The sequence below is a fragment of the Dreissena polymorpha genome, chromosome 7 (genome assembly GCF_020536995.1).
Source record: "Dreissena polymorpha isolate Duluth1 chromosome 7, UMN_Dpol_1.0, whole genome shotgun sequence".
NCBI classification, from domain to species: Eukaryota; Metazoa; Mollusca; class Bivalvia; order Myida; family Dreissenidae; genus Dreissena; species Dreissena polymorpha.
This window is the reverse complement of record NC_068361.1, coordinates 23,239,855-23,265,178: the sequence shown is the minus strand read 5'-3', so window position 1 is coordinate 23,265,178 and position 25,324 is coordinate 23,239,855. Positions and strand designations below refer to the sequence as shown.

Genomic DNA, 25,324 nt, shown 5'->3' with positions numbered 1-25,324 from the left:
AAGTTTGACATGCAAAGTGAGGAAATCAGCTGTAAGGAGAAAAAATCACGACCCTGAAAAAACACTTTTTGTCCGAAAATAATGATTATCCGAAGCATACACCCAGAAAATTATGTATATTATTGACATGTTGTGCAACATGTCGTATAAGAAGCTTTCACGATTAAACACACCTGTATCAAAGACGAATAAACTTGAGTCTTAATTGATGCCTTTTTGCTTAAAACAGTCTGTAAAATACGTCTTGCTCCAACATATACGTCCATGCTGTTTGCTATGGCAGGTTAGACACAGTACAATCTACATGTCGAATCGGCGACACTACACCAATTTGTTCATCAAGCTATGTCTGGCAAACAATATGCATACACACAATCACACATGTCTGTAAGGCTTTTATAAATATCAGGATTGATACAAATAAGTGCATTATTGAAGCCCACCACTTTTACACAAGTAGAATATATCAAATGCATTACTGAAATCCATGTTTTTGGCACAGGTTTGTATTTCATTAATGGTTTGTGCCTCGCAAAATCGTTTTGAAATCATTGTCTGTAACAACACCAACACAAGCGGTAAGAATAGATAATATTGTGAACCGAGGTCTGATTAACACTACATGTAGTAAGTTTATTAGAATCTTCCAGTCCGCACAGACTAATAAGGGACAGAGACGTAGATAACATCTCTGTTATCTACGTCTCTGTCAGGGACGACACTTTTAGCTTAAACGAAATTTATCGTTTATGGTAGGTAGCTTCTAAACGACAGCCCGGTGTTTACGGATAGTCTTTTATCCCATCATCAGACGTGCATTGTCGAAATAAACCACTGTGGAATAAATTTTCCTCTATTTCGGCAGTGCTGAAATATAGCTGTCACGCGCGGTGGAGAATGGTCATATTATTCGGAATCAACTATAAAGTAATCATTTTTTGTAAAATCGAATCAGATTCAACAAAACAAACAATTTGATACAAGATGTAATATATTTTAAACAAATAATGCAACTCAAAAAGCAAAAAAACATTATTTACAAATATTAAGTGTGCGTACTCGTGACGTCATTATTAACACAACATTCGACACAATGTATGTTCTTTCACGCTAAAGCTGCAGTTGTTTAGTGTGTTTTTTTTTTTTTTTTTCTTAAAGATAGGGGACGTCGAGGTATGATAAACAGAAAACAGGTAAGTTACTGATCTTTTTGTAATGTATTAGGATCAGCACGATTAAAATAATGAAACAATGTTTGCTTAAAATAACTTTGGGATTTTCCGTGTAGTTCGATTTTCTATTCTAGATTTTTAAAGAAATAATTTACGAATAAGAAAATTGATGGGATAAATCGAATACTAGGCTCGTGGTTCAGATTTTCTAAGCCTCGCAAAATAAACTTTGCTTTATTCGGCACCGACCTAGTATTCTCTATGTCCCTGATCATCGTGAGAGGATAACATTTAACGCACACGCACTAAGCCCAGTTTTCTTTGAAAGCGTCTACAATTTTCCATGATAACTAGGTTCACTGCTGAACTCAAACTGTTATATAAGTATCTGTCACCAGTAGCAAGAGGGTTAGGTAATCCTTCACTATGGCTAGTTTTAGAACAGGATGTAAAGGTGTCTAATATTTCTGCATGGATTTCATTTTTCAATTCTGTATACCAAGGTATCAAACATATGCGGTGTGGATTTCGTTAACAATTGCATGCTCACATCGCAGCTGTTCAATCAGACCTAGGAAATAGCAATACATGGACAAAATTAGTTTTCCATTAAACTAAAAATACCTTAAAAGCGTTGAGTTTCGTCCCTGCTTGGTCAATCTGCGACGACATCATACAAAAAGTCCCTGTTTACCCAGAGCGAGGCTCATATATAGTTAAATACTACATTGTATGGACTACTGGCGTACAAAGTAAGCGGTGCATATCCATAAGTTACGCCGCACAAACATCTGTGCACGAAAGAGTCGACCATGAACCCAGGAATTCTTTACCATGTTTCTCTTTAATGTCTTATATATGTGAATTTGATCTCTAAAAGGTTCGCAATACGTACATGTTCTTGAAGGTCATCTCCGTCTACCGTAATTACTGTAAGTTTTCGTTCACGTCCTTTTTTGTCCAAAATAATTATTTTTCGTGACTCTTAATATTCGGACATGCGCGTTTTCGTCTATCATTAATTACTCTAAATTTTCGGACAGTATATAAAATTTAACAGCGCTATTTTAACATATTTCGACACTGTTTTCGTTTATCTTGTACCACTTTAATCATGTTTCTTTTACTAAGGAATTAAGGTCATAAAACATGGGAGACGCATGCCTGGCCGCAATGGACCATAATTAATTAACATTTGAGTAATTGGCTAAATAACCGTGTATGCCGGCAAAAAACAATCGCTTTACCCAACAGCCTTTTAAATTATTCCTATTAAGGAAGCAGTATGTTTAATGATTTGACTTTTTTATTCTGAATCATTTCAGGCAAGAGTTAGAAAGCTTTGAAGTTGTATTTATTTCAACGTAGAAACACTATTGTGATTTGAGTTATTGGTTTTATTTCAATATCATTATACTTTTCGGACATTGAATGTCTCTAAATTTTCGGACACCTGCATTTTTTGAATATTTACCGTATCTAAATTTTCGGTCACGACTTTTTAAAATTATTTTTAAGTGTCCGAAAACTTAGACTAATAACGGTAAGTATTGCGCATGCTCATAACGTCGCCACATACCCACGTTCTCGCCACATTCCAGAAAAAAACTCTCCAAGTCCTCTCGGGACCATGTGTGTGGTTGTTTCGACTTACCAAACACTCTTCTGGAAATAAATTTAAAAAAATCGCTGATGAGTAGTAAATTGCTTGCTGATTGAACGTGTGTGTGTTCATTTCGAAGTTTGAGGTTTAATAATGGGTAGATCCAGAGTGTGTTCTCGCACCCGTACATTTACCTAACTAGCTTACTAGACTGACGAAAGTTGTGACGAATAGTGTTATACCGGTAATTGCAGTATCCAGCTATTTCGTCGTTACTGACAGATTGTCAATTTTGGTGTTGTAGGAGATAGTCGGAGTACCCGGAGGAGACCCCAACTGCCCGGTATTGTGACTACTAACCAAAAGCGTATGATTACTGGATCGGAGATTGAACCCGGGTCGTCTCGGTGAGAAGAGCGTGTACCAACCGCACTGTGATAATCGGACTGCCTGCCGCTCAAACACTCTAAAGTCAATACCCTGCTCACCGACCATATCGACGATATTGTACGGTCATACGCGCTTTTATCTTAACCGGTACATTCAAACTTGATGCGGTGACCAAGTAATTTCTCTTGCGGTGAGTTCTATGTATACGTTTCTAAATGGACATACATCATTCAAGAAAGGGGTCGTGTTGGTTTATATCCAAATCATCACAATCATGTGGCCAGCATAAGCTTGTAGCACCACATATTTGAGGTAACATGTACATGTATTGTGTTCATTGTAAGTCTTGTTAACACGTCCATGGTTGGTAAATATTCTATATAGATCTACATGTATGATACAAACCATATCGTGTATATAGTATAACCGTCAAGTCTAAACTGATAATGCATCTCTTTATCCATTTATTGTTATAACTTGTGCCTGTTATGAATTGCTTCACATTGAAAATAGACGATACGTGTAGTGATGCTTTACCATCTTAAAGTTCTAATGATCTGTGTTCGCCTAATTCGAAGGTCAAAATCAAGTACGTAACATGAATGTCGACTTATCTCGCAGTATTCCATCAATGCCCTCGCTTTTGTTTACAAACAAATCTGCATGCCCTAGTTGTTTAATCTGAGAGAAAACATATCTAGTTTTTCAATGCATTGTATCTCTCAAATATTTCTCAAGTATTTCTCAAAGATTGTTATATGGTTTGCAGTGAGGTAATTAGCCTACACATTTGTTTTCATGACTGATATCTTAACCTTTGTGCGAAAGTGTTAATTTGGTCCTGAAAAGTTCCATTCTCAATACGTTCAATAATCATTGAAGTAATTTAATAAGCAATGGTAATTTATAAATTAAACAATAAATCTCAAAACTATACATATATGTTTGTGTGTAACAAAGCTTGTTATTCAGTCACTTTACAGATATATTTGTGCCCTTTTTATGGATGTCACGCGCTAAAGTGCCCTTTTTTGAAATTTTGCACCACGCCCTTTTTCCTTCCTGTATAAAACACTATCTGATACAATGTTATCAAATCTAGACGCTAAATTTATTGCTTTTTAAAATGAGCAAGCTGGACATATGGTCATTCTAGACATCGTATATTGGTAAAGGTTCGATGTAATACATATGTTATTTTGATTATCACACAAATGGTTCATGTTCGATCTGACATTGAATACCATTAACAAGGCCCTATTGTTTGAAAAAAGAGGTCTGCAAATATAAAAATAAATTTAAAGGGATCTTTTCACGTTTTGGTAAATTGACACATTTGAAAAAAGTTGTTTCAGATTCGCAAATTTTCGTTTTAGTAAGGATATGTATGAGGAAACAGTAATACTGAACATTTAGTCATTTACCATGGTCTAATATAGAAATTATATGCATCTTTTGACGATTTAAAACCCTGAACATTATAAAGCGTTGCAACGCGAAACGATTGAATAATGTGGACAGTTCTGTTGTTGTCGTTTAATTTTGTGAAACTACGACGATTGCTTATATAAAGTATAAAATACGTCGTTCATACATACTTGGCAGGATGGCTGAGCGGTCTTATTGGTTTTTACTCCGGAGGTCACTGGTTCGAGCCCTGCTGCGGGCTACTTTTTTTTCCTTTTTTAAATTTTATTCTTGATTTTTCACTGGAGCTTTTTAAATCCAATTTTTACATTTATCAATATAGAGCATTTAATGACAAACTTAAAAACATGCCAAAATCTGTGAAAAGGCCCCTTTAATCAAGACAATTCAGAGGATGTGAATGAATGTTCTTTAACAGTTGCTGATCCCCGTGGCTTCTTAGTGCATCAGTGAGTAGCATCCGTCCCTCTCGGGTATGTGGGCAGTCGCTCCGACGAACAAAATCGGCGAGCGACAACCCTTGCGAAGGGCGGACAACGCAGGCGCCGGAAGTTCCCGGTTGGCAGGCTATGGAATCGCCGTCCCGAAGCATGGTGCGGTCGTCTTTGGAAACAGCGAACATGTCTCCGGAAGCGGCTCCCCAGGTTCCGGAAGTGTCCAGGAGCCGATCCCGACAACAGCGGTATTTAAGCGGCGCTGGTACATTCTATTTGTGTTCAGTCTTGGAAGCTTCATACAGGTTACATTGCTCTGTTAAAAAAAAAGAAAGTATGATATTGAGTGTAATCTTATTCAAAATGTACCCTGAGGTCCATTGTGGGAAAACTCGGATTTATGCTTTTGCGTAAATTGTCATCCCAAATAAGCCTGTGAAGTCCGCACAGGCAAATCAGGGACGATATTTTCTGTCGTTTATTTATTTTAAAGAAATCTCGTTTAAACGAAATTATTTCAATCTAGTCAAAAGTGTCGTCCCTGACGAGCATGTGCGTACCGCACAGCTTATCTTGGACAAAACTTTACGCACATGAATTATTAAAGGTCAGTTTTACCAAGACGCGGCTCATATTATTAACTTCCTCAAAGATTAAATATGAATCGTTTGCCAGCAAAAACAAGCATTTGAAGACTTGAAAGAAATTGTGTCTATAACGAATCAAACGTAAATATCCGTATACTTTTAAATTTCATTTTAGTATTTTTTCAATTTACCAATATTTTATTATAATATATCAAATTTCATTGCAAACGTGAGTATTTATAAGAAAGCAATCAAACGTTTAGTAAATTCATTTTAACATATTCACGCCGAATTAGAGAGAATTGCCTTGACCATAACACACCATCCACATTCTAAACACTATTTGCACAATGTATTGTTTACGACGCATTTGGGTACATTACAAATGATAATTGTATTTACAAACCTATCTTACCAGAACATGGCTAATACAAGTAATATAACTGAAATATGAATGAATACCGCAACAATCCCAATGAGCTCTGCTCTGAGAAAACAGGGCTTAATGCATGTGGCTAAAGTGTTTTCCCAGATAAGCCTACGCAGTCCACACAGGCCAATCAGTTGCGACACGTGCCGCTGTACGGTATTTTGTGTTGTTTTAGTATCTTCTTACTGAAAACTCAGTTAAGGCGGAAAGAGTAAGACTGGCTTGCACAGAGCGATTATCAAATACATAACAAAACCATATATATGACCGGCTTTTCCACAGGATTTCGCCGGGAACACGTGGGACTCTCAATGAGTTATCCCCCATACATTAATCTAAGGTTCTAATAAGAACATATGCATTATGTGTTGTTAACATTTTTAGTGATCATTTTTCGGCATAGCTGTTTAACGTCACTTTTGACCTTATCTGACCTTTGTAAGTGTCCAATAAAATTCAAATAAAATTTCCCGCGGCTAGACACGTATAAATACACTTCATTTATTCCATTGGCTGATTTGAGCATACCACCAGAACATTGGAAACATGACCGCGTCTTTGTAACACTGTTCAACTGCGTGTTCAGCATGAAACAATTTTATCTCTAATGAAAAGGCATGATAGATAGAAAGTTTTACACTCGACATCAATACAGTTTGTGCGTGCACCTTCTATTTTGAGAGGATTGCCAGCGCTAGAGCGTTTGTACTTAAAGGCTATGTTCTCATATTAAGTAATTACTTTCATATTCCTGTCTGTGTTCTAGTATATTTAAGTTCATAAATGTATCGTTTTACCCTACCCTGATATTCGTTTGGTCAAACCATTTTAAATTGTTTTCGAACGTGAACATTTAACATGTAAAAGTATAAAGTTTTAAACAAGCCGTTGTTCCAGAAGTGGAAGCGTGGCCTAACTTAAATGCATTGCATTCCGACCCGCAAGGTGTCAGGGTCAGTTTGCGGCCAGTAAAACAATCGTTATGTAATATAGACGCTATCGCGTGAACTAGGTGAAGTGGAATTTTCTTTAGACCAGAAATATGTTAAATGGAAATATTTTAGCGATATAATTATGGTATGTCAATAATAGATTCTTAATGTTTTCAGCAATACAATGATAAATATTTTTTTGGATTAATTTAACAAGAATTATACCACCATATTGACTAATTTATTAAGCATGAGCGCGATGATTCTCGATACTGTTAAAAATCGAATCAAATTGCAATGCCCGACAAACCACTAAAACAGCTTCGTTCGAAGAACGTGCGTATAAATATTTAAAATATGTACGGATACTTCGCGTGTGGCCGGTTGACTCATATGTTTTAATTTCACTTCCATTCTTCTTTGGGTTTACTGTTTTGTATCTACAGGTTTATGACCAGCAATATGTAATTATGTAAAATAAGCCGCGAAAACTCCGCGTAACATCCCGAACTGCGTGTGATGCAGCTAAGAACTGCTCAGAAAAAGACATTCGCTATCTTTGATCTCATTCATTGAACTCTTATCCTTTCACCAACTCCAACCACAATCAACGCCGTATATCTTTTTTAAAACATATTTCTTGTTTGTCATAATATTGTGCCTAGAAGTTAAATAAATATGACTGAATATTGCAGACATACTAATTAATAGGGCGAAACCCCAAAACACAACACGATCCATAAAACCCTATCCTTGCCTTGTTTTTCCAAATCATAGCAAAACACTACACCTGTCATGCTATTCCACAGGCGGTCGCCTGTAACACGTGTTTAAATGTAAATTGTAGTTATAAAGCTAGATTAATACCATATGACTAACTTCAGTTTTATGACTGAAATATTGTTGCATAGTCCCACAGATCAAACACATAAGACTACCCTATCCCTGCCTTGCATTTCTACAGGCGTTCACCTGGAACACGTGGGTTCCGATCACGGAGTCGGCGGAAGTGACGTTCAATTGGCAGGACAGCAACATCGGCATGCTTGCCAACTACGGCAACATCACCTCCACAGTCACCGTGATACCCATGTGCTAATTCATGGATGTGAAAGGTACGACCGCAGGCTACCTCATTGGATTTAAATGCGTAAAGTGTCATCACAGATTAGCCTGTGCATATCGCTCACTTTCCGCTAAACGAAATTCTTATTTTACAGTAGGTCTCTTCTAAACAAAAATCCAGTCAATGCGGAAAGATTCGTCCCTGATTAGCCTGTGAGAACAGCACACGCTGATCAGGGATGACACTCTACGCAAATCAAAGAAATATATGGCCTGCTTAACCTGTTTAGTAACGTTTGTGGATTTGTTGCAGGCTGTCGAATTGTGGCCTCCTGATCGGGTTCGGCGGGTCAGTTCCGTATGCCGCTCCCGCAAAGCTGTCAGCGGTCTGGTTTCCGCCGGATCAGCGGACGACTGCGACGTCCATCGCGTCTTTTCCAACGACTTTGGCGTCGCCATGGCCTTCATTATAGGTGACCTTTCGTTACATATGAGTCAGTGGTTTTCCTTAATCATAGGTGACCTATATTGCAGGCAGTGTTAGGCCTTCATCATAGTATACCTAAAGATGGGACACTGTCAAACGTTAAAACGAAAATACAGTAAAAGTTAACAGTTGAAATTGCCGTCCCTGATAATCGTTCGTTGACTGTATGAGAACAAATGGACGACACTTTACGCACATGCATTTAATACTGTTGTCCCAGAGCGAGGCTCGTATATTACTTATGTTATCATTGTCAATAAAAACGTCTTAACGGCTGTGAATGCATAAATAATACCAACAGTAGCAGTAAATGTAGTTGTTTTAATAGTAATAGTAGCTGCAGTAGAATCAGTAGCAGCAGCAGCAGCAGTAGCAGAAGCAGCAGTATCGGCAGCAAGAGTAGCAGCAGCAGTAGTAGCAGCAGCAGCAGTAGCAGCAGCAGTAGTAGCAGCAGCAGCAGTAGCAGAAACAGTAACAGCAACAGCAGTAGCAGCAGTAATAGCAGTAATAGTAGTAGTAGTAGAAGTAGAAGTAGTAGTAGTAGAAGTAGAAGTAGTAGTAGTAGTAGTAGTAGTAGTAGTAGTAGTAGTAGTAGTAGAAGTAGTAGTAGTAGTAGTAGTAGTAGTAGTAGTAGTAGTAGAAGTAGTAGTAGTAGTAGTAGTAGTAGTAGCAGTAGTAGAAGTAGTAGTAGTAGTAGTGAGGGTAGTAGCGGTAGTGGTAATGAGACTGGTTATAGTGGTAGTGGTAGTGGGACTGGTAGTAGCGGCAGTAATATTTGTAGTATTAGAAGTAGTAGAAGTAATAGTAGCAGTAGCATTGCAGTAGCAGCACCATCACCACCAACATTGGCAGTAGAAATAGTTGTTGTATTAGTAGTAGCTGCAGCAGTAATAATAGCACTACTAGAGTAGTAGTCCAAATTCAGTAATTGGTGCGTGCTTGTTGCGAGTATAGTCGTTTGGGTTAACTCTATTTTTTACACCCTGGTGTTAGTGTTCAAGTTACATTAAGATGTTTTTTTTCGGCTGAAATTCCATGCAATAAACACATGCTTTCTTCTGGTTCTAAGCTCAGCATGAAAGCCCATATTGCTACTGATGCTGCTGTTACTGCTTCTACAGCAGCTACTACAACTACTACAACAAATACTAATAATGCTGCTGCTATAGCAGCTACTGCTGCTGCTGCTGCTACTGCTGCTGCTACTGTTACTATTACTTCTTCTACTACTACTTGTATTACAAATACTACTACCACTACTACCAGTCCCACTAACACTACTACCAGTCTCACTACCACTACCTCTACTACGAGTCGCACTTCCACTTCCGCTACTACTACTACTACTACTACTACTGCTACTGCTACTACTACTACTACTACTACTACTACTACTACTACTACTACTACTACTACTACTACTACTACTACTACTACTATTTCTACTTCTACTACTACTGCTATCTACTAATACGAATACTACTACTACAACTACTACTTCCGCTAATGCTGGTGGTGCTGCAACTGCTACTATACTGCTACAGCTACTATTACTACTCCTGATCCTGCTTCTACTACAAAAACTACTATCACTACCACTACCACTACTACCAGTCTCACTACCGCTACCGGTACTACTACTACTACTACTACTACTACTACTACTACTACTACTACTACTACTACTACTACTACTACTACTACTACTACTACTATTACTACTACTACTACTACTACTACTACTACTACTACTACAACAACAACAACTAATACTACTACTACTACTACTACTACTACTACTTCTACTACTACTTCTACTACTACTACTACCCCTACTACTACTACTACTACTACTACTACAACTACTCCACTACTACTACTACTACTACTACTACTACTACTGCTACAAATAGTACTGCTACTACTACTACTACTGCTGCTACTTCTGCTACTACTGCTACTACTGCTACTCCTGCTATTGCTACAACTGCTACTACTGCTGCTATTGCTGCTGCTGCTACTGCTGCAGTTACTGCTGCTACTGCTGCTGCTGCTGCTACTTCTGCTACTGCTGCTGCTGCATCTGCTGCTGTTGCTACTGCTGCTACTGCTGCTTCTGATACACCTGCTGCCGCTACTGCTGCTACTGCTGCTGCTGCTTCTGCTTCTACTGCAGCTTCTACTATTATTACAACAACAACAACTACTGCTACTGTTGGTAGTGCTGCAACTGCTACTACACTGCTACTTCTACTATTACTACTCCTGATCCTGCCACTACTACAACTACTACTACCACTACCACCAGTCCCACTACCACTACCACTACTACCAGTCTCACTATCACTACCGCTACTTCTACTGCTACAACAACTACTACTACTACTACCACTACTTCTACTACAACAACAACAACAACAACAACAACAACAACTACTACTACTACTACTACTACTACTACTTCTTCTACTACTACTACTACTACTACTACTACTACTACTACTACTACTACTATTACTATTACAACTACTACTACTACTACTGCTATTACTGCTACTACTAATACTGCTGCTTCTACTACTACTACTCTGCTACTCCTGCTACTGCTGCTACTACTGCTGCTACTGTTGCTGCTGCTACTGCTGCTGCTGCTGCTACTGCTGCTACTAATGCTGCTGTTACTACTTCTAATGCAGCTACTACTACTACTACTACTACTACAACTACTTATACTGTTACTACTGCTACTCCTGCTACTGCTGCTACTGCTGCTGCTGCTGTTACTGCTACTCCTGCTGCTGATACTGATGCTGCTGCTAATGCTGCAACTGCTTCTACTGCTGCTACTGCAGCTACTAATATTACTACAGCTACTACTACTGCTTCTGCTGCTGGTGCTACTGCTGCTGCTGCTACTAATGCTGCTGCTACTGCTGCTTCAGCTTCTACTGCAGCTACTACTACTACTACAAGTTGTAGTCTACAACAACTACTAATGCTGCTGCTGCTACTGCCGCTACTGCTGATACTGCTACTGCTGCTGCTGCTTCTACTGCAGCTACAACAACAACTACTACTACTGCTACTGTTGGTGGTGCTTCAACTGCTACTACACTGCTACTGCTACTATTACTTCTCCTGATTCTGCTACTGCTACAACTACTACTACCACTACCACCAGTCCCACTACCACTACTACCAGTATTACTTACACTTCCGCTACTACTACTTCTACTCCTTCTACTACCTCTACTACTTCTACTACTACTACTACTGCTACTACTACTACTACTACTACTACTACTACTACTACTACTACTACTACTACTACTACTACTACTACTACTACTACTACTACTGCTACTACTACTACTACTACAAATACTACTACTACTACTACTACTACTTCTACTACTACTACTACTACTACTACTACTACTACTACTACTACTACTACTACTACTACTACTACTACTACTACTACTACTACTACTTCTACTACTACTACTACTACTGCTACTACTAATACTGATACAACTACTTCTACTATTACTACTGCTGCTGCTACATCTGCTACTACTGCTACTGCTGCTACTGTTGTTATTCCTGCAACAGCTGCTACTGCTACTACTGCTGCTGCTACAGCTGCTGCTGCTACTGCTGCTGCTGCTGCTACTGTTGCTACTGATGCTAATCGTGCTTCTGCTGTTACTCCTGCTACAGCTGCTACTGTTACTACTTCTGCTACTGCTTCTGCTGCTACTGATGCTGCTGCTTCTACTGCTGCTACTGTTGCTACTGATGCTGCTGTTACTGCTTCTACTGCAGCTACTACTACTACTACTACATCTACTTATACTGTTACTTCTGCTACTTCTGCCACTGCTGCTGCTGCTACTGCTGCTACTGGTGCTGCTGCTGCTGCTACTGCTGCTGCTGCTGCTACTCCTGCTGCTGATGCTAATGCTGCTAATGTTTCTACTACAACTACTGCTACTACTACAGCAACCACTACTTCTGCTACTGCTTCTGCTGCTACTGATGCTACTGCTACTGATGCTGCTAATGCTGCTAATGTTTCTACTACAACTACTGCTACTACTACAGCAACCACTACTTCTGCTACTGCTTCTGCTTCTACTGCAGCTACTACTTCTATTACTACAACTACTAATACTGCCATTGCTACTGCTTCTGCTGCTACTGCTGCTACTGATGTTGCTGTTACTGCTTATACTGCAGCTACTACTAGTACTACTACAACAACTACTAATACTTTTACTACAGCTACTGCTGCTACTTCTGCTACTGCTGCTACTGCTGCTGCTGCTACTGCTGCTGCTGCTACTCCTGTTGCTGATACTGATGCTGCTACTGCTTCTTTTGTAGCTACAACTACTACTACAACAACTACTGCTACTGCTGCTGCTGCTACTGCTGCTGCTGCTACTGATGCTGCTGCTACTGCTGCTTCTGCTGTTGTTGATGCTGCTTCTGTTATTGCTGCTACTAGATGCCGCTGTTTTTACTTATGCTGAAAAATTAACTATAAAACCTTGCTTGCAGATTAAAAAATTACTCCCACACCGGTCGACACACGACATTCTCTCGACGCTCTCTCGACGCATGACAAATCAGTCGACAGTCAATCTTGACTGTCGACTAATTTGTCGCGCGTCGTATTGAGCGTCGAGAGAATGTCGTGTGTGGACCTAGTGATTTTAGGTCGACAGGCGACATTCTCGCGATATATCATATTGACTGTCGACTGATTTGTCGTGCGTCGCGATAATGTCGCGAGAATGTCGAGTATCGCGCTCGAACGTCGACACACGACATTCTCGCGACATTCTCTCGACACTCAATACGACGCATGACAAATCAGTCGACAGTCAATCTTGACTGTCGACTGAATTGTCGCTCGTCGTATTGAGCGTCGAGAGAATGTCGTGTGTCGACCTAGTGATTTTATGTCGACAGGCGACATTCTTCCGATATATCATATTGACTGTCGACTGATTTGTCGTGCGTCGAGAGAATGTCGCGAGAATGTCGAGTGTCGTGCTCGAACGTCGACACACGACATTCTCGCGACATTCTCTCGACGCTCAATACGACGCGCGACAAATCAGTCGACAGTCAAGATTTTCTGCGATTTTTTTTTCTATAACCCAGCGCGATATGCGACACTCAAATATTGATTGTTGTTCGATTGTCGCGCGTCGTATTTAACGTCGAGAGAATGTCGCGATAATGTCGTGTGTCGACCTCGAAGGTCGACACGCGACACTCAACTTGTCCCTATCCGGATTCCGTAATGTGATAAAAAAGATCTGACACTCGTTGTCATATCAAACGATATTTTAACTAAACTCGTCCTGGAAATTCGTTAGTAAGCTCGACAAAGGCTCGCTTACTAACACAATTCCTGAACTCGTTTAAAAAAATATGGTATGATATGACAACTTTTGCCAGATCCTATATTTATTCATGTAAAGCTTTGCTAGGACGGCCGCCGATTTTTAATGTTTTATCCTACACAATAACAGGATGAGTCTGCGATATTTGTTTTACTTCGTTGTCTTATTTACAGTTTTTTAAATTGTGGAACTTGTGATAAAATATCTAAAATTGTATTTTTTAAGTCTGTAAGCAAGTCTTTTAAATTATTAAATGCACGAGGATACACAATATTGGCACTACAAAAGGTCGTGCAAAGTTAATTATGAGCTTGATTATGATTCCGTATATGACAGTACGTTGACGATTACGATTTATTTATATGACAAATACGATTTTACGATAGTTTCGATAATATATTATCTCCGGAACCTCCGTACGATATAATAAATCGTTATCTGATCTGACAAAGCTCATGAGTCCATGTGGTTGAGTTATTATTATCCAACGATATAAGCAGAGACAAGTGTGTCATCTTGGTTACGTCAAATCTAAGTTGAGTTGATGAGTCATTATATATCCCCTCAATAGTTAGAGTCCTCTTTGTGTATATGGCGCCCTATTACATTTACCAATACCTTTTTAAGCCATTTGTTTACATCGCTTGCCTGCATGATGGCCAGAACTGTGAGTGAGTTTTGACGTCTGTCAATAAGTTTAATGTATATGTGATGTGCCGATATACGCTTCGTAGCATCACCGACATTCGTAAATCCGGACCAGAAAAATAAACAGTTAAAAGTTTATGCTTGGTAATCATAATACATGCAATTACTTTATTGGAAATATAGTAAGTATATATATAGTCCAAAATATAACTTGGGGTAGGTACACAGGCCGTACTAAAGCTTGCAAGTATAAGGATACATAAAATAATATGATCAGGCAGAAAATAATTATTAGTTCAATGAACGAATACAAACATGTATTATTTAGACCATATATAAGCAAATAGAAAATTCCAGTAGCAAATTAGAAAAAAAGAAACACAAACTTATAACATAGTATTTAAAAGACAATTAACATAAAACAATCGTATATAAATATTTTATACACACAGCAACTCTAAATGTACATCATTTTAAACAAAAGAATAACTGAGATAATAAAATAAACCAAAAACATTCATGCTTCTAAAATCATAACAAACAATGCTTGTCAGAATTTATGCAACAGAACAAATGAGCCGTGCTCTGTAAAAAGAGCGTTGAAATTATGTGTGTAATAGTGTCGTCCCAGATTAAACCTGTGCAGTCGGCATAGGCTAATCAGTGACGACACTTTCCGCCCTTATGATATTTTTCGTGTAAAGAAAGTCTTTTCTTAGGAAAAACCAAGGTAAGGCGGAGTGTCACTTAACGCACATGCGTTAAACCCCCTTTTCACAGAGCGCGGCTCATATAATTATATTTTTCTAAGGCGCTTGCAGTGGTACCAATGCCTGATTTGGAAGCGTTATAGGCTAACCTATAAACATTCACCAACTGAACAATTTATGATATTGTGTTTTAATAAAACAGGCACCTTTGTATCAAGCCGATATCAACGCAGGTGTGATAAATTATATATAGTGGTATGATAAAGAGATAAAGAGGCGCTGTCAATATATAGAGGTACGACATATCACTCGAAATCAAATGTAAAGTATTCAATTTCGGCAGAAATGAAACAGATTCAACAAGTCAAACGAATTGATACAAAGATGTAGTACATTCAATACACAAACATCATTAAAACTGCTCCAACTTATTTTACAAATTTTTCCCGCCAGAGGTGCAGAGCGGTAGAGTTTGTTTTACTAATTCGTTAAAAATGGCGGCGTTTAGTTATGATAAACAAAAAGTAGGTAACTTATCGTAATGTAAAATATCAGGCTCGACACGAATAAAAACCGGCTCGGCAAGCCTCGCCATTTATTTATTCTTAGCCTCTTAACCTGTTATTATCTTTTTTTCATACTTGATAAGTGTTTTTATTACGTATACCGGAAGTTGTTATATGAGTCAATACTTCGACGCAGGTCATATTACTACTTAAAAACACAAACAATTTGATACCAATTCGTTATATATTGTAGACACAAAATGAAACACACATATTTAAAAAAAATGACCGAAAGTGCTTATGACGTCTTGGTAAACAAATCAAACGTCATAAACATATTCATGTTATTTTTGTTGTTGTTTTTTAATTCTGCTTGATAATATTTCATTATTTCTTTAAAAATCCTTACTTGAATTTATAATTAACATAAAAAAGGCTCGACACGTATAAAACAACCACTCGGCAAGCCTCTCCATTCACTTTTTTATTCGCCTTAATACCTAATAGATTACACAACTACATGGCAGTAACCTGTTATTCTCTATGTACTGATCTTTACCCAGATACAAATTCACGTAGTAAATCAAGTGAATGTGCATGGTGCATGTACATTACACTTAAAGAATAGATGCAATGACACGTTGAAGTGTTTATATTGAAACAAGGTAGATAGCTCAAGACTTGGTTTGATACAAAATTTAAAAAACAAATTGACAAAATTCTGCAGGCGAATCACTCGATTCTTGACATAATTTTCACATTTCTTCAAGAATGGTAGTATGGTTTCACATTATCAATTTATCAATATATACCAGAAATATTAACGTGCATTCAATTATTGACGCTAAAAATAAACTACTCGGTAGTTATCAATTGCATTTTTTTATGTAATCCCTGTATACAATGACTAACCAACAATAGGTAGGATGCTGTTATTCATTCAGCTTTTAAATATGTCCAATTCCCATTAAGCATATTGTCTATCCATTCGGAACAAAAACAAAAAAGGGTCTCTGAACGGTGATTTTAAATTATGAAATACAAAAACTACAACATTTGAAAGATAGAAGTTCCTTAAGGCTTTGATTGACTTCGTGATAAGTACAAATTCTAACAACGATACACTATCTTTATATGATATAACGACGAGAACCGGATATAATACAATAAAATTGTGAATGATAACCACGTCATAATCATTCATAATCTTATTACTCTAAATATTTGGTATGCAATTGCTCTTTATTTCACAGCTTCTAGCAAAAAGCAATATTATTTTCATATTAACTCACAATCATTACTAACAAAACTTTTTTTTTTTAATTTTCAAAAGTTTTTGCAGATGAAATATATTATGGAGTAAAATATCTTATACACGATCTAGTCAACAAAGTCTACACAGCGAAGGCAGTATAGCGATTTTCTAATAATGACCCTTGTGCGCTCATCTGAGTTCAAGGTTTTGACCAAGTGATCTAGTTTTTGACCACACCTGACCCAGATTCAAACCTGACCTTTATATTGTCATATAAACATTTTGTCCTGGTTTCATCAAGTTTGAGTCATATACGGGCCTTTAGATTAGTTACAAGGTTTTTCAAAGATTTGACCTGGTGACCTAGGTTTGGGAAGCAAGGGACCCAGATTCAATCTTGGCCTAGACAATGTCCGGATTACAATTCCGGCAAAGTTTTAGCATGAATGAGTTATAAATAAGGCCTTAAAGTGGTAACAATTGTGTCTTTTTAAAACATGGTCACCTATTTTTACGCTAACGTGACTCAGATTAATTCATTGTCCAGATACATATGCTGACCAAGTTTAATCAAGATCGAATAAAACATGTTACCCATAGAATGTTAATGAGCTAACAGTTGATGACACCCAAAGCACAATACACGCTGAAAGAAAACGGGCGTAGGGTGATTACAAAAGCTTGCCTTGACTTCATGCTCAGGTGAGCTAACTATGATGAATGACATTATTTCCTTGTTTGATCCGGTCTAATTGTAGCTAATCTGACTGTCATGACTATAACTAGGACGCATTTTAAATGACGATATGAAATTAAATCTGAATAAAAGACTAAAAAACTTAAATACATACAAAAACAAACATGAACTTCAAAACCAAAATTCAATGCTATTAATAAAATCGCAACCGTTTACCGAAAGTAAATTACATGTACTACGTAAATTCCGTTCATGTAAAATTGTACAAAAAAGGAAAATAATAAAAAGGTTGAATTTAATTATAAAAGCTTCTTATTTTATTGAAATAGAAATTCGGTTAATAAATGAATAATAGTATAAATTTCGTAATGCTGTAATTACTTTCTTTATTTGCTTTCTTTGTCAATTAAAAAGTCGGAACTGTTTTTGTTTTGAACTCATTGATGTTGTCGTGGCTCCAAAATCCAACTATTAGTTTTCTCGTTTCTTCATTAAAGTAGACAGATGCAGGTTTTGCAATGTCAACAGAGATGGTATTGAGGATTGTCTTGCCGACTGTATCCACTTGACTTATGGAGTTGCCACCAAAGACGAAAACCTGCCCTGTGGCTGCCACATGTATGTTAGCTGTAAGTATGCCATGTTTAAATGCGGGATCCTGAAGCGTAGCTGTGACTGTTCCATCCCTGGTCAGCGTGCAAAGCATGCCTTTACTTGAGCCCGTCACATAGATCATCTTCCCATCCGGACTCACCCCAACACCTACAACTAAATGAGGAACACAACATACACAATCTGGCACGAAATCTTGAGTATTAGTATTTCTTTCTTAATGGTATTAGCGTAAGCTCACTTATTCTCATATCAATAGTTAGCAAACAGTTATCGTTCAAATGTATAACCTTTAAATGGAAAAATACCTAAAATAAACAATAGAAAAATATTTATTTAAAAAAACTAAATCAACTTTAAAAGAGTATTACGACTTTATAACATTAAAGACTAAAGCCAGTTATTCTTAAAAAATATAAGAAATTTTGAAAAATTGGGACCGCATGTGATGCGTAGTGTGTTAAGCTTCTTTTGTTGTAAACAACATTATTAGTACATAACTCACTAATGTCATGATTGAGATACTTTGATAATTGAAATACCTGTCAAACAATTTTAATTGATCGGAGATGACGTTTCGGAACAGGACTAGAGTGCATGATTTTAATTAACGTTATTGTAACCCTTATAGAACATTAAAGTCGGTCCTTCACCATGTGCCTGCCCTATGTAATTAACAGCCGTATTAATACAATCTACGCCCGGATCTCATCTTTATCAAGTTCATGCATATGTAAACACAAAGGGCAAAGCATCCCTAAAAAAAGGAAAATAATAATGTACTCATATATCACCTCGGTATATTCCAGTACTATCTTCGTATAACTTCTTAACTAACCGTCCGTCCATTGTGTATTCGTACAACGCAGTACCGGAAGTCACAAACACTTCTGCATCGACATGCGCAATTCCATAACAGGCATGATTCATTTTTAGAACCTGTTTGCGTATAATCTTTCCGCCATCTACCCGTAAGAAATGAATCCCGTTAAGAGCATCGGCTATATATTTGCTTACAGTCACCGCAATCTCGACTGAGGAAATGCTACACATGGACCACGGACAAGTAGGAAGCTGAACTTGATCAATCACCTTGTACGCCTGATTAAGGAGTTTCACACAATTATTGTGACAGTCAGCAATGACGAGATCCCCGTTGGAAGTCGTACATATACCCGTTATCGAACATTTGTATTTATCAGAAGCTGTTCGAACATTATATTCTGACTTTTCCTCGATGCTGACAATCTTTTTTGGATCAACGTTATGTTGTGGCTCGCCTATGATGATTTTCCCAAGATCAGTGCAGTCTGCATGACATTGAATCAATTCACGGTTAGGCTGGAATTTAATATCAGTTCCATCATTCTTGATCATGCTTTTTAGGAGTGAATCTGCTGCAGCAGTTTGATCAATACATTTTCTTAACGTAATAAACGTTCGTTCAGGTAGAATATTGTCTTTGAGCTTAGCGCCAAATATCTTTAACTTTGAAATACATTCTAAGCATCGCTTGGTGTCATCTTCAATGGAATTATTTAAGCGCTCGTGAATTGATTGCAATTCTCTTATGGTGTTTTGCTGAAGTCGGTCAAGATTCTCGTTGATCCGTCGACGTTCATCAAGTATTTCTTCACAAATTTGTTCGTAAGAAGCTTTAAGTGATTTTATGTTTTCTTTTCCTCTGTCCACCATATCCTTTAAACGCTTCTGCGACTTTTCTATTCCTTTCGTCACTTGAACAAGGGGTATACGTTGTGGGTTTGATTTGGCCTGTTCAGCCAATGTAAACACCTTACTGCATTGCCTGAAATGCAAATGTGCGTTAAACGGAACATATGGGTGTAGATTATTCTGATTATTCTATGTCGAGTCTTACGTAATGCTGATGATGTTGATGTTAATTAATGGCGATAATGGTGATGATGAAGATGTTGGTGGTGATGATTGTTGAACATGATGATAAGGGCGATGGAGAAGATGTTGTTTTTTTTAAATAACAATAATGATAAAAATAAATATTTAAATACTAACAACAATAATGATATTGATGATATAATAATGATAATAATACTTATACTATTAATAACAAAGACTGTTTGTAAAACATGCATGCCCCCATATGGGTTGTCCGTTGTAGTGGCAGCCATTGTGTGAATACGTTTTATGTCACTGTGACCTTGACCTTTGACCTAGTGACCTCAAAATCAATAGGGGTCATCTGTGAGTCATGATCAATGTACCTATGAAGTGTCATGATCCTAGGCAAAAGCCTTCTTGAGTTATCATCCGGAAACAATTTTACTGTTTCGGGTCACCGTGACCTTGACCTTTGACCTAGTGACCTCAAAATCAATATGGGTCATCTGCGAGTCATGATCAATGTACCTATGAAGTTTCATGATCCTAGGCGTAAGCGTTCTTGAGTTATCATCCGGAAACCATTTAACTATTTCGGGTCACCGTGACCTTGACCTTTGACCTAGTGACCTCAAAATCTCTAGGGTTCATTTTCGAATCATGATCAATCTACCCATGAAGTTTCATGATCCTAGGCGTATGCGCTCTTGAGTTATCATCTGAAACCCATTTTACTATTTCGGGTCACCGTGACCTTGACCTTTGACCTAGTGACCTCAAAACCAATAGGGGTCATTTGCGAGTCATGATCAATCTACCCATGAAGTTTCATGATCCTAGGCGTATGCGTTCTTGAGTTATCATCCGAAAACCATTTTACTATTTCGGTTCACCGTGACCTTGACCTTTGATCTAGTGACCTCAAATTCAATAGGGGTCATCTGCGAGTCATTATCCATCTACCTATGAAGTTTCATAATCCGAGGAGTATGCGTTCTTGAGTTATGATCCGTAAATCATTTTACTATTTCGGGTCACCGTGACCTTGACCTTTGACCTTGTGATCTCAAAATCAATAGGGGTCATCTGCGAGGTATGATCAATCTATCTATGAAGTGTCATGATCCTAGACGTATGCGTTCTTGAGTTATCATCCGAAAACCATTGTACTATTTCGGGTCACCGTAACCTTGACCTTTGACCCAGTGACCTCAAAATCAATAGGGGTCATCTGCAAGAAATGATCAATATACCTGTATCAATGTATGAAGTTTCATGATCCTAGGCCCAAACGTTCTTGAGTTATCATCCGGAAACCACCTGGTGGATGGACCTACAGACATACCGACAGACCGACCGACAGACCGATCGACTGACATGTGCAAATCAATATACCCCCTCTTCTTCGAAGGGGGGCATAATAATAGAAATGATAATCATAATAGTGACCTCAAAATCAATAGGGGTCATCTGCAAGTAATGATCAATGTACCTGTATCAATGTGTGAAGTTTCAAGATCCTAGGCCCAAGCGTTCTTGAGTTATCATCCGGAAACCACCTGGTGGACAGACCTACCGACAGACCGACCGACATGTTCAAAGCAATATACCCCCTCTTCTTCAAAGGGGGCATAATAATAGAAATGATAATCATAATAGCATATAATTATAGTAATTATTGTTATTATTAATATAACAATTTTATCATTATTAGTAGTAGTATTTTTGAAATTACAGTCGTTTTTTTTTCATTATTTTGGGAATGGGGCTTTTCCCTTACTACACTTTAAAATTTAGAAGAAAAGTGATTTAAATATTATATTTACTAACGTTCAACTTATAGCGCTGGATTAACATTAAATTAATGGTGGTGGTGGTGGTGGTGGTGGTGGTGGTGGTGGTGGTGGTGGTGGTGGTGATAGAATATATAGATATACACACACACACACACACACACACACACACACACACACACACACACACACACACACACACACACACACACACACACACACACACACACACACACACACACACACACACACACACACACACACACACACACACACACACACACAGACACACACACACACACACACACACACACACACACACACACACACACACACACACACACACACACACACACACACACACACACACACACACACACACACACACACACACACACACACACACACACACACACACACACACACACACACACACACACACACACACACACACACACACACACACACACACACACACACACACACGTGAAACAGGTATGATTTGTACTTGGTACTACTGTAATACAGTAATACTGAACATTTACCATGGTCTAATATAGCCATTATATGCATCTTTTGACGATTTTAAAACCTAAAAATTATAAAGCGTTGCAACGCGAAACGATTGAATAATTTGGAGAGTTCTGTTATTGTCGTTAAATTCTGTGAAACTACGAAGATTGCTTATATAAGGTATAAAATACGTCATGTAAGTGTACTCGGCGGAATAGCTCAGTAGGCTAAAGCGTTTTTACTTAAGGACTCTGGAAGGACTCCAGGGGTCACTGGTTCGAAACCTGGTCCGAGCAATGTTCTTTTCCTTTTTTTAATTTTATTCTTGATTTTTTACTGGAGCTTTTACGATCCAATGTTTACATTTATCGATATAAAGCATTTAATGAATAAGTTAAAAAATGCCAAAATCTGTGAAAAGGCATCTTTAACATAAATTTATATCAATACTCACTGACCTGTGTTTTAGGAGGAGACATAATTGACATAGCAACTGTTCATGATCTTCACAGAACATCGTTAGTTTCTCAGTCGTGTGCTGCTCACATAACTCTATAGTATCGTCCACTTTGTTCGCAACATACCAGCTTTCACCGTCACATTTCGCTGACACCGCGTGATCCTTATGTAGCTTTTTGTGCATTTTCACACATTCGTCGCAGTATGTTTTAAAACATATTTTACAATGAAACAGTCCTTCATTATGTATCCCATCCTCTTCGCAAACAGAACAACAAACGTCGTAAAATACGTCTGATCCCTTTTGCTGCGAATTGTTCAAGTTAGACGCCATTTTGTGTTTTCTTTACAAAACCACTTTCGATTTCCATATGTATAAACCGCGTGCCGTGTTTACCTACTAAGTTACTATTAAAGTTGCCTTTTCACAGATTTTGGCATGTATTGAAGTTTGCCATTAAATGCTTTATATTGATAAATGTTAAGATTGGGTCTAAAAGCTCCAGTAAAAAAAACAATAATAAAATTAAATAAATAAATAATCCTAAACTGGGCACGACACGAACCACTGAACCCTGGAGTAAAACTTTTACTCCAAGGTTCAGTGGTTCGTGTCTATCGCTGAGGCCACTTGGCCATTCGTGCTCAAACAATCAGTGAGGTATTTTATACTTTCAATCGTTTTGCGTTGAAACGCTTTATAATTTCAGGTTTTTAAATCGTGGAAAGATGGATTTAAAGGGGCCTTTTCACAGATTTTGGCTTTTTTTAACTTATTCATTTAATGCTTTATATTGATAAATGTAAACATTGGATCGTAAAAGCTCCAGTAAAAAATCAAGAAAAAATTAAAAAAAAGGAAAGAACATTGCCCGGAGCAGGTTTCGAACCAGTGACCCCTGGAGTCCTGCCAGAGTCCTGAAGTAAAAACGCTTTAGCCTACTGAGCTATTCCGCCGAGTACACATACTTGATGTATTTTATACCTTATATAAGCAATCTTCGTAGTTTCACAAAATTTAACGACAAAAACAGAACTCTCCAAATTATTCAATCGTTTCGCGTTGCAACGCTTTATAATTTTTAGGTTTTAAAATCGTCAAAAGATGCATATAATGGCTATATTAGAGCATGGTTAATGTTCAGTATTACTGTTTCCTCACAAATATCATAACTAAAACGAAAACTTACGAATCTGAAACAACTTTTTTCAATTTTGTCAATTTACCAAAGCGTGAAAAGATCCCTTTAATGGATATTTGAGAGCACGGTAAATGTTCAGTATTACATACAAATATCATAACTACAGCAAAAACATGCGATTCTGAAACAATTTATTTTTATTCCGTCAATTTACAAAAACGTGAAAATGCCCCTTTAAGTAATATTTATATGTTTTACAGATTCGCAGGTCGGACTATTAGGCCAAATTTAGTGTAGTTTGGTTTACGTAATGGTTCATTCAAGGTTGAATACCAAATATATTCCATATAGCTGTACGAAAATAAAACATGTTCAAACTGCTCATAAAGCGAACTTCGACTAGTGATTTTAATTTACGGTTAAGACAGTATATATCTTGTAAGCAAACATTCTATGTGGACTTTTTATTGGTATATGTATAGGTGTGTGTCGCTTTCATCCTCCGTCAAGTATTAATTTGTATTAGACTATTTCTTTGATATCTGCCTAATATAATGCTACATGTACATATATTTTTATATTCGTTAAACAGGAAGTTGCCATATCATTCAATGTTTGGAGGTTAGTCATATTACTCGGCATGAACTATAAAGTCATCATTCTAGTAAACAGGGGTCAGATTTCGCCCTATTGGCGCAAAAAGGTACCTTGTGCCTTCTAATTTCAATTTCACATGGTACCATTTTCCACCCGGGGGGGGGGGGAGGATTTAACAAAACAAACAAATTTGGTTCCTAGATGTAACATATTTTAGACACAAAAGGCAATAAAACCCGCACAAAACTGATTCGACAAATATTAAGCTCATTATTAGCACGTCAAAAGTCACCCTATTATATTCATTCCCGTTAAAAATGCAGCGTCGTAGCGATTTTTGTTTTCATTATCCCTTTTAAAATGGAACGGAGAGGTATGGTTAACAAAATAACAGGTTACAGTTTTGTAACTTATCAGGCTCAGCACGAATTATTTATTTTAAGCCTGATTTATACAAACACTATTGGGCAGTTACCCGTTATTCTCTATATACAGTAATATAATACTCCACATGACAATCGAAGATTCTAATTGTTCTATTTACCGTCACTTTACCGTCGTAATATCGACCTATCTATCAAATG

At 37.6% G+C, this 25,324-nt stretch overlaps 3 protein-coding genes across 3 annotated transcripts in view; 1 reads left to right on the top strand and 2 right to left on the bottom strand.

Moving 5' to 3' along the window:
* Nucleotides 1-300, bottom strand: part of LOC127837034 (G-protein-signaling modulator 2-like) — a 211,739-nt gene extending 211,439 nt beyond the window's left edge. Inside the window, exon 1 of the mRNA XM_052363791.1 lies at nt 174-300. The gene's annotated coding sequence lies outside the window, so the exon portion shown is untranslated. The remainder of the gene's footprint in view (nt 1-173) is intronic.
* Nucleotides 1-25,324, bottom strand: part of LOC127839530 (G-protein-signaling modulator 2-like) — a 111,944-nt gene that overhangs the window by 50,680 nt on the left and 35,940 nt on the right. The window lies entirely within an intron of this gene.
* LOC127837036 (uncharacterized) lies at nt 3,305-8,668 on the top strand. The gene is made up of 3 exons (XM_052363793.1): nt 3,305-3,355; nt 5,012-5,275; nt 8,355-8,668. The coding sequence occupies exons 2-3, from the start codon at nt 5,069-5,071 to the stop codon at nt 8,583-8,585; spliced, it is 438 nt and encodes a 145-aa protein (XP_052219753.1). The 5' UTR covers nt 3,305-3,355; nt 5,012-5,068; the 3' UTR covers nt 8,586-8,668.